At 36.4% G+C, this 16,524-nt stretch overlaps 2 protein-coding genes and 1 long non-coding RNA gene across 4 annotated transcripts in view; 1 reads left to right on the forward strand and 2 right to left on the reverse strand.

Annotated features, from left to right (window-relative positions):
* Positions 1-1,057, reverse strand: part of LOC128654361 (E3 ubiquitin-protein ligase TRIM39-like) — a 19,163-nt gene extending 18,106 nt beyond the window's left edge. The window contains 1 exon segment of the mRNA XM_053708244.1: positions 985-1,057. The gene's annotated coding sequence lies outside the window, so the exon portion shown is untranslated.
* On the forward strand, positions 1,058-14,794 carry LOC128654364 (uncharacterized). The gene is made up of 2 exons (XR_008401441.1): positions 1,058-1,150; positions 14,350-14,794. It is a non-coding gene; the product is annotated as an uncharacterized LOC128654364 (long non-coding RNA).
* The window catches only part of GTF2H4 (general transcription factor IIH subunit 4), a 36,292-nt gene continuing 32,844 nt past the window's right edge, over positions 13,077-16,524 (reverse strand). For both annotated transcript variants that reach the window (XM_053708245.1, XM_053708246.1), the window contains 4 exons: positions 15,765-15,895; positions 15,644-15,691; positions 15,449-15,527; positions 13,077-14,494 (listed from right to left, as the gene is read on the reverse strand). In XM_053708245.1, coding sequence (XP_053564220.1) covers positions 14,322-14,494; positions 15,449-15,527; positions 15,644-15,691; positions 15,765-15,895 — 431 coding nt within the window. In that variant the 3' untranslated portion in view covers positions 13,077-14,321. The remainder of the gene's footprint in view (positions 14,495-15,448; positions 15,528-15,643; positions 15,692-15,764; positions 15,896-16,524) is intronic.

Below are 16,524 nucleotides of genomic sequence, written 5' to 3' on the forward strand. Positions count from 1 at the left end.
AAAATTGGAAAGTTGTTTAAAATTGCATGCCCTATCTGAATCATGAAAGTTTAGTTTTGACTTTACTGTCCCTTTAAGCATCAATTATGGAGGGAGAGATTGTTCTGTGTGCAGCCTGACAGAGCTCAAATGTTTCCTGAAAGTATAAACTTCAATGCTGGGCCATACCATCTTAAAAATATCAAAGGGGTACAAAACTGATGCAACATTGAACTAGCCTAACCTCCAGCTGCTAAAATATAATGGAAATATTTATTAACTGAGAAAAGAATTAGAAATGTGATTATGACAGTATTCTCAACCTTCCAGTAGACCAATATATCAGTACTGGGTCAATACAGTTAGGTGTGCCTATAAATGCAAATTAGCACAAAAATGTGTATTACTCTTTTTTTTTAACAAATATAATAAAAATTAAAATGTAGATGTCTGCTGCTGCTGGTGCTAAAAACACTTCACTATTAGAAACCTTTACAAAAGTATCAAATAGCTTGATACAATGTATAGAAATTATTACTATCTTAGTAAAATTGTATCACTTGGAAAACATGGAGAGGGAAACCTGCATGTTAATATAATTTTCCAAAGGGATATGTAAAATCTAACCACTTTTACCATATAAAATTAGTTCCCATTTAGGTTCACCCTCTACATTAAATTATACAAATAAGTTTCAAGTTAAAAAAAGATTGAAAATATATAATTTGATACATTTAAAAAACAGCAATTTATTGTATGTAGTAACAAGGATTACAGTTGGGGGCGCCTGTGTTTAAGAAACCCCATAACTACCCAAATAAGAATCATAATAACTCGGTCACCTATCTGTTGTATTGAAACCAAATCACAACATTAAAAAGTAAAATCTACAAGATAATGTTTAGGCCTCAAACGCATCACATCATATTTCCACAATATCTAAATATATCGGTGCTGCTCACGGATTATGTATTTAGTAAAACAACGTACAACCAGCAAACTAACCTGATCAGTTACACATAACTCACACAGTTTCACCGGAAACTAGTTTTTAAGCATCCTCACATGTACTGAACTAAAATCCTAAAATGTCATCCGTGACTTCCTGTGACCTCATTATGGTAGCCGGAGAGGGCCAATTTTAAAAAAGAAAACAAAAAAAGAGTAAAAAGTACGGTATATATGATTTCTGATATTTTTTGTTATTGACGTCGTAGCAAGATATGCATAATTACTACTTCAGGGATAAGATTGTTCAGATTTAATTTTCTTACAGTGCAAAGCAATTTTAGATGTAATTTACAGACACGTACAGCAGGTCAATCTGTTTTAACATTTTGTATAATAAACTAACGATTTTTTTAGGATTAATATATATTTATAAAGTCTCGAAAGAACTGCCACATTACCAAACCTTTATAAATGTGTCCAGTGCATATGTAGATACACAAAGCATCTTTTACACTTGGATAATCAGAACTTATACAATGGCACTGCATAGATCAAGCAAAATATAAAATAAAAGCGTATATGGGAGCAAATAGTATGTGTGTGTGTGTATATATATATATATATATATATATATATATATATATATATATATATATATATATATATATATATATATATATTCCCAGAACATACCTCCCAACGTTTCAAAATTCAAAAGAGGGACTAAGTATCTCACAGTATAACACACTAACCAAAGTCCATTTTTACAATCAACTACTTGTCAAGAAACCATGTTAACCTATTAGCTCCAGTATATCTGGTACTATCTAGTTAGCTGATTCCTCTTGGTTTTGGTGGAGTGGTGCACAATAATAATTTTAGTGGCCTTCTATTGAGGATATTAAAGGGACATTAACTTATTTTTTTATATATTAATCTGATATACTGTATATCAGCAAATAAGAATTGATTTGCAAAGTTTTTTTTTTTTAAATTTCTCTTAAAATAATTTGTAGTTTTAAAATTAAAGGCAGTTCAGAGATATACCCCTTGAAAAGATGTTGGGATTTATTTCCTGGTTTCTTTTGCTGTGGACAGTTAGGGACAGATGTATAAATAGGTGAGATTTTTACAATAATTTGTTAATATTTTCTACAAACCAGAGTTCGGATCTTTGTACAATTTATGTTTAACTGTTCCTGCACCCTGATACATGGAATACAATGATATGTGTGTGTGGATCCAGCAATATTTACACATATTTATGAATGCAGTAATAGTAGGCTTTTGGCATTGTGTCATTAGTCGTCCCTCTACTCCTGACTGGAACCCTTTGTGCCCCCACATGAGTAGACCTCTGGAAGCAATCCTGCATCTATAGAGGGTGTTAAAAAACACACAATTATTTTAAAGGTATAATAAACCAATTTTTTTCTTTCATGATTCAGATAGAGCATGCGATTTTAAGCAACTTTCTAATTTACTCCTATTATCAATTTTTCTTCATTCTCTTGCTATCATTTAAAAAGCAGGAATATAAAGGTTAGGAGCCGGCCCATTTTAGGTTCAGCACCATGGATAGCACTTGCTTATTGGTGGCTGACATTTAGCCACCAATAAGCAAGCATAACCCAGGTTCTGAACCAAAAATGGACCGGCACCTATACTTTTCATTCCTGCTTTTAAAATAAAGATAGCAAGAGATCAAAGAAAAATTGATGATAGGAGTAAATTAGAAAGTTGGGTAAAATTGCATGCTCTATCTGAATCATTAAAGAAAAAAATTGAATTTAGTATCCCTTTAAGATTCAGATAAATCCTACAATTTTACTTTCCAAATTACTTCTTTTATCCTATTTGCTTCATTCTCTTGGTATACTTTGTTGAAGGAGCAGCAATGCACTGCTGGGAACTAGCTGAAAGCCAATAACAAGAGGCATATATGCGCAGTCACCAAATCAGCAACTTCTGAGCCTACCTAGTTATACTTTTCAACAAAGGATACAATGAGAATGAAACAAAATTAGAAAATAGAAATACATTGGAAAGTTGTTTAAAACTGCAAGCTCTCGACATTCCCTGATCCGGGGGGAGGAGACTGTGTGCAGGACGCATTGTGAACATACTCTCTCTTAACTCCTATACTAGCCACTGGCGGTTAATTTTCGCGCCGACCTTCTGTCCTAGGTGGTGGCTAAAATTATCCAAGGATAATCGGACCCCGGTTCCATAACAGCGCAGCTACAACGCACTGTGCTCTAGCTTGGTCTTCATAAACCTAATTCCCAGCAACCTAACATATGGAATAAGAGGTACAGGCAGACCCCCCCCACCCCTCCCACCGGTGCTGCGTGAGGTGGTGGAAGGGATATCGGAAGAGACCGGCGCCTCCTCTAAGGATACCGAGACTGAGGTTAAAGACCTAAGAACTGGCACCCCCTCTAAGATCCTCGATCCAACCCTGGCGTAAGGAAACCATCTGGCTCGATTTCAAACTACCCTGCTCTTACCTGCTTTTCTCCGGTGTGGAAGTGGCAAAGCCAGTTTGTTGTTCCTCAGCTCCATAGAGGAAGCGCGACACAAGGACCACTGGGACGCCGACTGGTGACGTCGGCTAACAGACGCTGGACCACCCACTGACATAGTGCGGGAGTGACTGCCGAGTTGTATACTCCACACACCGCTGCTGCTTGTGGAATCTCGGCAGCCCCCGCTCGCAGACTGTTGTTTATCCAAGCCTGGAAGGTGGTGCAGCCTATACTCTGAACACACCTGAGGGGACTCACATCCACAATACTGGAAAGAAACTGTAAAATCAAAACAACAGGACCTGTTTTTGCCATCTCACCGAGCTGTATGGCATAAGGTATTCTTATCTTGTTGGGGTGCAAGTTACTCGGCTACTTGGGAACTAAAGTGATCCAATACAGATATATGAAAAATCGTATTTAATTTACCTGGATAAACTTTCCTCTATACTTAAGAGTAAAAGTGGCCTTAAAGAGGCCTACAAAGTACGCTTTCCTGGCCTGAGGGTTTTTTTTCTTTTTTGTTGTTGTTGTTTTGCTCTCTTCATCTACTTACCCACAAGGAATTCAGCTGGACAAAGGGGGAACTATATATTCCTTACAAACTTGCATCAGCCACTAACCCCCCTACCTGCTTTTTTTCTGCTTGACCTTTCCTGTCCCATATGATTTTAAAAGGAAGAGAGAGGATAAAGGAAAGAAAAAGAAAGCTCTGAACATTAGAGAAATTTATCTTTTTGTATCCCAGCTTACTAATATCTTGCTGCTTGTCTTGCATTTTTTTTTCCTGTTGCTAAAGCCATACTATAACCCATTGGTTTAAATAATAATTGCAGCCCAGTTTGTTTTTTAACTTTGAAGGTTATAGGAGCTGAAAACCAATGTATGCATGTTGTTATAAAATCTTAAGCTCCTGCTCTAACTTGCTACAATTGCTAATAACTCCTTATCTTCTTTATGAAACATTACCATGCTTGAACTATTGTAGAAACAGTAAGGGCCTTGGTAATTAGCAGTATATCTGTTTAGTAAGGTTTGGACAAATATATATCTATAACTGTAATTTCCTATTGTTTTTCAGAATATTAGCAAAGGATTAATTTGAGGGATTACCTGTTTTAATAGGATAAAGTTTTTTTAGTTGAATTCATTGTCAAATAGGTAATCTCCCTCGAACATTTCCACACCTCTATAATTGTTCAAAGAAAAACGATACTTTACTATGTTACCTCGTTGTTGTATATAAATTTTAAAAAGTCATAGCTGGGTAAAGATACAAGATGCCTATTATACTAAGCATGCCTTTCACTTTTTAGGGAGGGGAAAAAGGAAAGAGAAAGGAAGGGGGGAACTGATATATCAGAGAAATCTATTTCAACCACCCTAACAAATTATTATTTTGCTGTTTGCTGTGTTTCTTTGATATAGGAATGCTATAACATATTGGCTTAAGAGAAATGATGTCTGTAACCTAGTGTTATTTTTTACTTATGGAAGGAGACAGGAATGGGAGAGTTAACATATACATGTTGTTACAAGAACATAAGTTTTTACTTTAATCTGCTGTAAATCTAACAACCACTTATTTCCCCTAGAAAATATCAATATGTCTGACTTACTGTAGTAATAACAAAGATACTGTCTAATAGAAATATACTGCTCTAAAGAAGGCCGGGATAAGCATATCCTGGTAACTGCAATTGCTTGGGGCTCCCAGATTACCGGGGAGGAAAGGGGGAGGGAGGAAAGGGGAGGGAAAAGAAAAAAAAAATTCTTTCTTTTTTTGTCCCTTGATTTGGGCGCTCTTCAGATTCAACAGGATAAACTTTTCAGTTGAACCCAACCCTAAAAATATAGTCCTCTCTGAACATCTTTTTACTCTTATAGTTGTACTAGGTTAAACGATACCCTTCCCTGTTAAATTCAAAGCATCTAGCTCTCTGTATAGATAAACCCTTTTTCCAGGGTATTGGGGGAGGAGGGAAGAGGGAGGAGGAAGGAGGGAGAGAGGGGAAAGAGAGAAGTAAAGAAAAAACTCTGCCCTATTAATTTACAAATCTTAATCAGAAACACTTGCGCCCTGTCTGAAGTCGACAAGTGGAAATCGCTAAAGGTTTTTTTTTTTTTTTTTTTCTTCTGCCTTTACTAGCCTAATACAGGGGAAATAGTACCAGGTTATTTGGATCTAACCCCGTTATTGCTTGGTTGAATAGTCCGCACTAAATCACTTAAATAACCCACTCTCCCTTGCAGATCACTGTCTTAGTTTTTGAAGTTTTTTTTACTTTTTTGCACACACATAACCACTGTTGGTATTCACACAAATTGTCTTTCATGCACCTTTTTGCACAGACTAATAACATAAACTTCACTCTTTCTTAACTCAACCCTCTCTTTCCCCTCCTCCCTCCCCCCCCCCTTTTTTTTTTTTTTTTTCACTCCCCTCTTCTCACACACAAGACTTTCACTTTCCCATCTCTTCCTACCTTTTCCTTCCTCCATCTTAATATTTCACAGTAAATCACTCTTCTATACTATTACACTACACTCCCTCACACTAATATAAACACGCCCCATATCCTGACTTTTGGGTCCATAAACTCACAAGCTTCCACGCATCTAGCCACTCGATTTTCTTTCACATAGCTCTCACCTGTCCTATGGACAGATTTTTAAACACTTCCCCGAGGACTATTTCTCCAAGCATGGCAGGCAGATATAAGGACAAAAAAAATAAAGGAGTTCCAGAAAATACAACAGATATCACTACACCCATTACTAACCCTGTAATAGAGACCTTAAACACTTAAAACCTGGTTTCCAATATACTGGAAGCATTAACTCCTAAATTTGAAACTTTGAGATCTGAGATAAAACAGGATATTGTACAACTTTCCCAGGAAATTAGACAATTTTCAAATAGATTACAAGAGGCAGAACAGAGGGTATCGGATTTAGAGGATCTTACCATCTCACATAGTTCTAATCTAGAAGAAACTAATTCCAAAATCCAAAAACTAATGTTAAAAGTCGAGGACCTCGAAAATAGATCCCGAAGGAATAATATAAGGATCATAGGAATACCTGAGGGCAAAAAATACGAAGATCTCTCCTTATTTGTTACTCAGACTCTAATACAACTCCTAGAGTTGCCTACCTCTCATATAATAATAGAAAGGGCTCATAGAATAGGCCCACCCCCGACCGACAACAAAATAAATAGGCCCAGACCAGTAATTGTGCGTTTTTTTAAACTACCTTGACAAAAGCAATATACTCCAACAATTCAAAAAGAAACAACCAATCAGCTTAGATGGCGCCAGAATTCTTTTGTTTCAAGACTTTTCAGTCGAGACAGCCTCAAAGAGGAAAGAATTGGCACCAATATGCACAAAACTGATACAAAGAGGATACAAAGCGACACTATTATACCCACATAAACTCAGAATAATTGTCAGGGATAAGGTCTATCTTTTTGAAAATGCTTGCGAAGCCAAAACTTTTATCTCTGAAATAGAACCCACAACATAAACAGCGCATAGATAGAAAGCAACAAATGGATAACAATTAGTTCAATAGGCCTCAAATAGAATTAACATGTTTTTTTTTTAAAACAAAGCAGTCCTCAGAAGAGGACCATTACCGGACCAAGAGCTCAGCAGAGGAGATTTTTCTGCTGAGCATCGAATTGAGATATTGTGGGGTTCCAAATAAATATTTGGAACCTTTTTTTTTTTGTTTTTCTTCCCTTGTTCTGGTTGTTTAGGGTTCCTGCCTTCTGCCATAATCACCCTACTTTACGTTAACAGATGATTGAAAGACTAGACAAAATAAAATTCATATCATGGAACATAGGTGGTATTTCGACTCCCATTAAAAGGAAAGCAATTGTCTCTCATCTGAGAAAAATGCAGGCTGATCTTGCATTTCTGCAAGAAACACATCTAAATAGATGAAATTAAAAAAATGAAAGGCTCTTGGGTAAAAGAGGTTGTTGCCTCTCCCAGTTTCGGGAGAAAAAGAGGGGTAGCCATATTGATTGGAAAAAGATTAGAATACGAGCTAATCCACTCTGAAGGGGATCCCGAGGGGAGGTTCGTGATGGTGAAAATTAAACTTCAAGATCAATTGCTCACTCTCTGTAATATATATGCACCCAACATACTAGATTATGAGTTTTGGGACACGCTGCAATCTAAAATATTAACTTATTCAGAAGGTTACGTGGTATTGGGAGGCGACTTCAATATGGCGCCGCAATCTCCTCTAGACAGGCTTCGGCAGACTAATAAACAAGCAAAACAAAAAAGAGATAACCTTGAAACAAAAATATTCAAAACTTTAACTCAGAATTTAGCTGTTAGAGACATCTGGAGGATTCAAAATCCTGACGTCCGAGAATACACTTGCCTTTCCAAGGCTCATAAGACCTTATCTCGAATAGATCTTTTTTTAATCGATGATAGACTATGTACAATGAAAACTACCGCAGGAATAACCCCTATAACTTTATCAGATCACTCTCCCATCTTTTTAGAACTACAGCTAAATCGGTCCAGAAACTCCTCTTCAAGATTTAGATTCCCCTACTATATGGTCAATGATTCCAAATTTAAGAATCATTTGATCAATAAATTTAAGGAGTATCTTCATTTTAACTCTGAATTTGCTGACCGCCCAGAAATATTCTGGGGAGCTGCCAAAGCAGTCCTCAGAGGGGAAATAACGGCCTATGCTGCTATGACAACAAAAAAATTGAAAAAGAGAGAGAAAGAGGTCACGAATTCCGTGGCCAACGCATATAACCATTATTTGTTGCAAAACACACCCTTCCACTGGGCTAAATACATAAAAACCAAGAGTGAAAGAGATGCTATGGCACTATTAGCAGAAACACAGAGAGAACTGAGGTTTCAGGCCAAGCTTTATCGGTTTGGCAACAAATCTGGCAAACTTCTAGCTAAGTTAGCCAAGAGTGATAATAAGTTACCCATGATTGAAAAAATCCTCCACCAAGGGAAGTCTTTGGTAAAAACAGAAGACATCTTAGAGGCTTTCTCAGAGTACTATAGAAACCTGTACTCTGCAAAAACTGCAGATAAATCTCAATCTGAGCTATTCTGGGGCCAGGTAAATTGTCCTTCAATCACACTAGAAATGAACTCTATCTTGAATAGTCCGATTTCCAACGAGGAAGTCAGTAAAACGATTTGTGAATCAGCAACGAATAAAGCAGCAGGTCCAGATGGCCTTCCTAGCGAGGTATATAAGATTTTAACTTTAGAGATAGTTCCATATTTGTGTAAAACATACAATGATTTTTTCACTGAAGGTAATGCCATACCAGCTGGTTTTTGAGCCTCTTTCACAACTTTGCTCCAGAAGGGAGGCAAAGACCCCAATAATAAGGAATCTTATCGACCGATAGCCCTCTTGAACTCGGACTATAAGTTCCTTGCCTCAATTCTGGCATCTAGGCTTCAAAGCTGCCTCCCACATATAATTCACAAGGATCAAGCAGGGTTTATACATGGTCGCAATTCAGCCTCCAAAATTAGGGAGGCTCTCCTGATGACAGAATTCTTTCAAACAAGAGAGAGAGGGACAGCGGGCAAAAAGGATCTTGCAATAGTCGCCATCGATGCGGCTAAGGCTTTTGATTCAGTTTATGTTGGCCACCTGTTCACCTCCCTAGCTAAATTTGGATTTAGGGATAACTTCGTCACTTTTATTCGCAACCTATATGCATGTCCATCCACCAGATTAATAGTCAACAACTCATTATCCTCAGATATCACAATTGAAAGGGGAACACGCCAGGGATGTCCCCTGTCTCCCCTTCTTTTCGATATTGCTATAGAGTCCCTTGCAATAAAGATCCAACAGAGTATCGAGGGTATTAACCTGGGGGAACATGTAATGAAGGCTGCACTCTATGCGGATGACATCCTTCTCTATATTTCAAACACAAAGTGGAATATACCTAAACTGCTCAGTATTATCCAACAATTTGGTTCCTTCTCTGGGTATACGGTTAATACCTCTAAATCGGAATTATTCTGGCTAAATAAAACCAGTGACTCAATCAAAGACAGTCCGTTTAAAGAGGTTTCCGATTCATTTAAATACCTGGGTATCATTATACCAGTAAGTTTCACCGAGTTGTACAAAGTTAATATAACACCCATACTAACAATGATTTGTGAGAGGCTGAAATCCTGGCAAAGTTTACCCATCTCATTATCTGGGAGAATAGCCCTATACAAAATGATTCTCCTTCCAAAACTTTTGTACATATTACAAAATACTCCACTAATTTTGTACGGAAAAGACATCAGACTGCTCAATAGGGCAGTTGGGAAATTCCTTTGGCAGGGGAAAAAGGCGAGAATTTCTCTAACAAAGTTAACTCTGGCAAGGGAACATGGGGGTCTAGCCCTGCCAGATATCAGGCAATACAACATGGCTTTTCTTGCACGAACAGTGACAGATTGGATCCTCTCTAAAGATTATGTCACGAATATCTTATTAGAAACTAATATCTGTCACCCATATCTTCTATCTGGTTTAGTGCACTGTGCACCTAAATTTTTACCCCCCGAAATTAAAAAGCTTAAAAGTATTCTGAACCCGATTAAAGCCTGGTGGAAAATAGGGACTATTCTAGGATTGGATTGCGGTGTGTCTCAATACTTACCAATAAAAGGAAATCCAAGATTTCAACCTGGCCTGGAAATGGCCATATTTGATAGATGGTCCCAGCTAGGATTGGCAAAAGTTAAACAAATCTTTGAAAATGATTCAAATGTCATAAAAACATTCGAACATCTGAAAAATGAATTTAACTTATCACATAAAGAATTTTTTGCATACTTGCAACTTAGACACTACGGACTAAAGATTACTAGGAACACAGACTGGTCATGGACCTTAGGAAAATTGGAGAAGTGGCTGACCCTGATAAAAGCTGGACGTTTGTCAATCACCCCCTGCTATGCACTCCTCAACGCCAATAAGGGAATTCCCCTATTGGAACATATAGCAACGACCTGGTCCAGGTTAATCCCCTCAGAACAGGTAGAGTCAAATAGTGTTCAGAGGTCAATAGATCGAGTTTCTCAGGCCACTCTCTCTGCTACGTGGAGGGAGGCACACCTTAAAATTCTACATAGAACTTATTTTACTCCAGCCCTAGGCTATAAAATACAAAATTCAGAATTTAGGGTTTGTCCAAAGTGTTCCCTAGAAGCAGCAGACCTGGTCCATATGCTATGGAATTGCCCTAAGATACGCCAATTCTGGCACAGAGTTGAATTTTGGCTCAACAAAAATTTGGTGGCTGCCCCTCTGGTACTCACTCTGACACAGATTATTTTCTGTGTTCAACTGGAAGCACGACAACAACCTCAAGAAAAATTAATTATTCTAACAATCCTAGCAGCCAGATATCTGATTCTTAAGTATTGGAAGGGCTCAAAAACTCCCTCAATTCTTGAGGTAAAAAATTGTTTAAAGAAACAATGTATGATCGAGCAAAGAGACACCAATATTGATAATGAAGGAGATATAAAAAAATTCTTCCTAAAATGGTCAGCCTTTATTAAAGGCTATCCAATTAATGAAATAGAAATGATAATTTTTCCATTTAGGAACTCAGAATTGGTGTTGCTTAATCTGTGGTAGGAGATGGGGATGGGGGTCGGAGTCGGGGAGGCATGGACTAATTACATGATTTAAGTTATTTCCTCTCCCCTCCCCCCCCCCTCCTTTCCCTCCCTTGTTTGTTTTTTTTTTTTTTGATTAGGGGGAAGAAGGGGAAGTCAACCACGAAAGAAAAAGGAAAATTAGGTTTAAAACAAATCATATGTGTTAGCAAATATAATTAATGTAACATGGTAATATGACTTAATATTCATACAAGGTGCTACGTTAAGTTACTTTTTCTATGATGTAATAGACAGAAGTGACATATAATAATAATGTTATTTTCATGTATTCCACTTATTGTTTTCTTCTTGTCTTTTTTGTTTGATTTGCTTGGATTTGGATAATTTCTACTGTATTAAACCTCAATAAAAGAGAAATTATAAAAAAAAAAACTGCAAGCTCTCTCTAAATCATGAAAAAATATGCGATTTCATGTCCCTTTAATTATTTTATGGGGAATTTACATTAAGGCCATCACGATCCATAGCTATAACATAATTGCTATCATTCAACCCTTCATAGGACATGTAGAGAGTGTAGAGCAATTTGTTTAGCTTGTCCTTTGGTACCGGCACTAGTAAAAAAACAAAACAAAAAAACACACTTCCTGGACTGGAATGTCACAGCTTGAGCACCTTGATCCAACCAGATGCTTTGGCAGCAGTCAGGACCTTTTTAAACTCAGTGATATCCATGGTTCATAAGATGTGATTATTTTTTCCTCAATCCTATTTGGTCCCCAATTATATAATCAAGAGTGTTTAGAGGAGACCATTGGTTTGTTAGATATTGAGTGGTGTTTAAATATCTTGGAGACTACTAACCAGACTGTTAAAGGGACAGTCTAGTATAAACCTTTAAAAAACTTACTTAGCATCTCCCAGCTTAGCATTTTGTTGATGAGCTTAGGCTGGGACACCAAGTGAAAGGGGATGGGAAAAAAAGAAGAAGAAGAGCAGACACCCCCCCCCCCCTTCCCTGCATATGAAAAGACAGATAACATACAGAGAAACCAGCAGGAGTTTGTAAACACGTGTATACCTCTGATACTGTGGGGCTTGGTTAGGAGTCTGAAAATCAGCACAATGTTATATATATATAAAAAAAAAAATAATCAGCAAAACTATACATTTTTACAAAACTACCAGATGGGCTATATAAATAGACCATCTACAACAGATTTATGCAACTAAAAAAATCTAGTGTACAATGTCCCTTTAACTAGCTGAATCTAACAGGGAAATCCAGTTATATGAATTCAATAATCATGATGATATCTTACCCATATATGCACAATATTGATAGGATTACCACATCCACTGGCATGCAGAAAATGGGCATTGACTTTAGGGGAGCTTAAAATGATGGTATATTTTATCTCGTTCACTAATTTGATCTCAGATCAATGCACTATTTTAAGCAGTTTAATCAGTTTTTTTATATAAGAGACTGTTTAACTTTATTTTTTACTGTATTTCTTATCTTCTAATCCCCCCCCCCTGCCTACTGTAAGACTTTTTTTATTTTTTTATAATCTGATGTTTTTTCTTTTAACCAATCCCTGGTTTAGCCATACAGCACTCACATAAAAAAGCCTTTAGAACTGTGCAAGGAGACACAAATTGCATGCATATTTCTAAAAGGCTTTTTTGACAATGACAATGTTTATTTTGACATTTTTGTGTCTAATGTGTTTAGATATAATACAGTTTACACGCTATATGAAATTACAGGTTAGTGCTCACTTTGTGATGCTGCAATAAATCCACATATACAATTAAATGCTTTGGTGGACATACTATTAACAACTGACTTCTACATTACATTTTTTAATTTGAATTCCATTTTTTTCATGGACTCTGTAAAAACCACACACTTTTTTTAGAGTTTGAAGGTAACGAACACCAGGGATTTACAGAAATATTTTTTTATTTATATTTATTCAAATAAAAATTACAAAAATTGGAAATAAAAAATATGCTGCAAGATGTTACTATAGCATTTTTACACATGCCTGGTATTCCTTTTAACATTTATTCACTTTTTAATGTGTCTAGTTTAATAACACAAAATAAATATTGTAGTAATAGATAAATATTTAAAGAGAAATGAAACCCCACATTTTTTTATTCATTAGGATAGAGCATACCGTTTTAAACAACTTTCCAATTTACCTATATTCTCAAATTTGCCTAAATCTTTTGGTATCCTTTGTTGATGGAGCAGCAATGCAACACTGGGAGCTAGCTAAACACAATGGGTGAGCCATTGACAAGAGGCATAGATATGCAGCCACTATTCAACAGGCTAGCTCCCATAGTGCATTGCTGCTTCTTAGCTTACCTGGGTATGATTTTCAACAAAGAATACAAAGAGAGTGAAGCAAATGCTCTATCTGAATCATGAGAAATCAAGTCCCTTTAACTAAAAAGTGGCAAATAACAGACCAATTAGATTTTACACATTTTTGTCTTGACTTAACAAGTCTCAAATTTCTATTTAGAATATATTCACTAAATTGAGATTTCCCGAAAATTATACAAATACATAGGGAACAGTTTTCTATCGTTTTTGATATGCAACTCCATATTTTAGTGAACCTAGTTCTGTGTACATGTTAAGTTCACTGTGGGGTACGTTGTACTCCCATTTTGAGTACTGCTACACTTTTTGGTGTTTGTACTTGGACACAAGCCCTCCATCCTTTCTTTCTTGTGCGTTATTTACATGTTAAGGATCATCACATTTTATTTATTAGATCTGGTCATGAACCTATGCACCTTCTATCACTGGATACTACTCTACATTACAGCTTGCCATATTGATAGTTCAAATGAAGGAATTAGATATTCAAAACATGTGTATATCATCAGTGGTTTGTAGAGAAATGTTGCAATAATAATATTACAAAAAGATACACCATTCTACCAATACTGAACTACCAGTTTAATACGGTGAAATACCAGTGATGGCGGGCCTCATTTCAGGTCTTGGGGTATATCTTTATGAGCTAAGCAGAAAGTAGTTGGAAGGAACATAATGCAATATTTTAACTGTAAGATGTGTGAAATTTCCAGCATTTAAAAGAAAATGCAAATTCAGTCATTATTGATATGCATTAAAGAGATATTCCAGAATCTCAAAAACATATTTTTATCAAGAATTGTGTTTTTGTCGTTTCCAGAAGCGCTTGACATCTGAATGACCCGCTGGTGTAACAACCATCACTCGTTTGTTTGGGTTTTCAAACACAAGAACACCAAGATCGCGTGCATAGTTTCGCAAAAGTTCAAAATCCACCTGGGATAAAAACTGGTTGTACAGGACACCTAAGAGGAAATGGAGAAATGTATATGAGAGACAATGATTAAAACATTATCAAAATGTATAAATAAGGGGGTGGCTGAACATTAATGTCAGTTATATTTCTACATATGTATATTAACAACGTAGTACCCGTATGCAAAATAAATGTCCTAAAATGTCAAACTAATTTTGCTACTATAATTTGCATTGTACTGCAGTCCGGGGACACACCCATTAAAAAGCAACTTGACTATGTTTTGCTACAATAATTTGCATTGTACTGCAGTCCAAGGACACACCCATTAAAAAGCAACTTGACTATGTTTATCATTTTATCGCATTTCTGGTGTTTCTGACCATGTCCAGCATGCTGCAGGCTGAGTATTATAAACCATCTCTCTATGTAAAGTTAAAGGGATACTAAACCCTTTTTTTTCCAGAATTCAGATAGAGCATGCAATTTTAAGCAATTTTCTAATTTACTCCTATTATCAATTTTTCTTTGTTCTCTTGTTTTCTTTATTTAAAAAGCAGGAATGTTAAGCTTAGCAGCCGGCAAATTTTAGGTTCAGCACCCTGGATAGAACTTGCTTATTGGTGGCTACATTTAGCCACCAATCAGCAAGTGCAACCCAGGAGCTGAACCAAAAAATGGGCCAGTTACCAAGCTTTGCATTCCTGCTATTCAAATAAAGATAGCAAGAGAACAAAGAAAAATTGATAATAGGAGTAAATTAGAAAGTTGCTTAAAATTGCATGCTCTATCTGAATTATGAAAGAAAAAATAAAATGTGAGTTTAGTATCCCTTTAAATTGCAGGAGAAATAGTGACTGTGCACCCCAAAGTTGTTTTACTACACATAATAAAACATTTTATAAAGATTAAAAGCACACAACCCATTATATAAATACATAAATAAATCTCTGACAAACATGTACTACAGTGAGATTTGTTCTTGACCACACTGTTTTTGTACCTTCAGAGAAACGAAGTCTATCTCTCTCAAGCTCCCAAAGTCGAATTTGGTCAGTAATAGTTGGGGGAAGCACTGGAGTCTGCAGGGCAGAATGATATTATTAATATCCTAAACAAAAGTGAGAAGCTATAGATGCTAGAATTATTTTTGCACATTACCCTACCCACAAATTCCATAAAAAAATAAAGGCCTCACCTGCTTCAGCATCACTGGGTGTGCTCTTGTCCGTAGGAAATGGATTATCTGTAGATAAGTATAAAAATATAACTAGCATCAGGCATGTATGCAAGTACTAATATATGGTGAACTTCCATACCTGCTCAGCTGTGATACCATTTCCAATTGCTTGCTGCACACTTTCTCGTGTAACCTGAGCTACAATCAAGTTTGGAAACCGGTAAAGCATCTCAGAGAAAAGCGCTATTAAGGCAATTTGGAGCTCTGAATCTAAGGACAAAGATAAAAGTTATTTTCTAGCTTTAAAAATGTTTACAAAACAAAAAAAAAATATGCCATTGGAGTTTCCTTCTCTATTTTCATGACTAACAGCCAAGGGAATATCCTAGGTTATACACTACATAGCAAGAATGGTATGAAAAAGGTAAAAATGTTTTACATCCTAGGAAGATTTTGCTGTGAGATAAAATAGGTCTAAAACTCTTAGGGAGGATAAAAAAGAAAATTTATGCTTACCTGATAAATTTATTTCTTTTTTGACACGATGAGTTCACGGATCATCTTAATTACTATTGGGATATTCACATCCTGGTCAGCAGGAGGCAGCAAAGAGCACCACAGCAAAGCTGTTAAATATCACCTAACTTCCCTCCCAACCCAGTCATTCGACCGAAGTAAAGGAGAAAAATGAAGTAACAAGGTGCAGAGGTGTCTGAAGTTTATAATAACCCAAAATCTGTCTCCGAAAACAGGGCAGGCCGTGGACTCATCGTGTCAAAAAAGAAATAAATTTATCAGGTAAGCCTAAATTTTCTTTTCTTTTTAATGACACGATGAGTCCACGGATCATCTTAATTACTATTGGGAATCAATACCCAAGCTAGAGTACACAGATGATA

The sequence above is a fragment of the Bombina bombina genome, chromosome 3, assembly GCF_027579735.1.
Source record: "Bombina bombina isolate aBomBom1 chromosome 3, aBomBom1.pri, whole genome shotgun sequence".
NCBI lineage: Eukaryota > Metazoa > Chordata > Amphibia > Anura > Bombinatoridae > Bombina > Bombina bombina.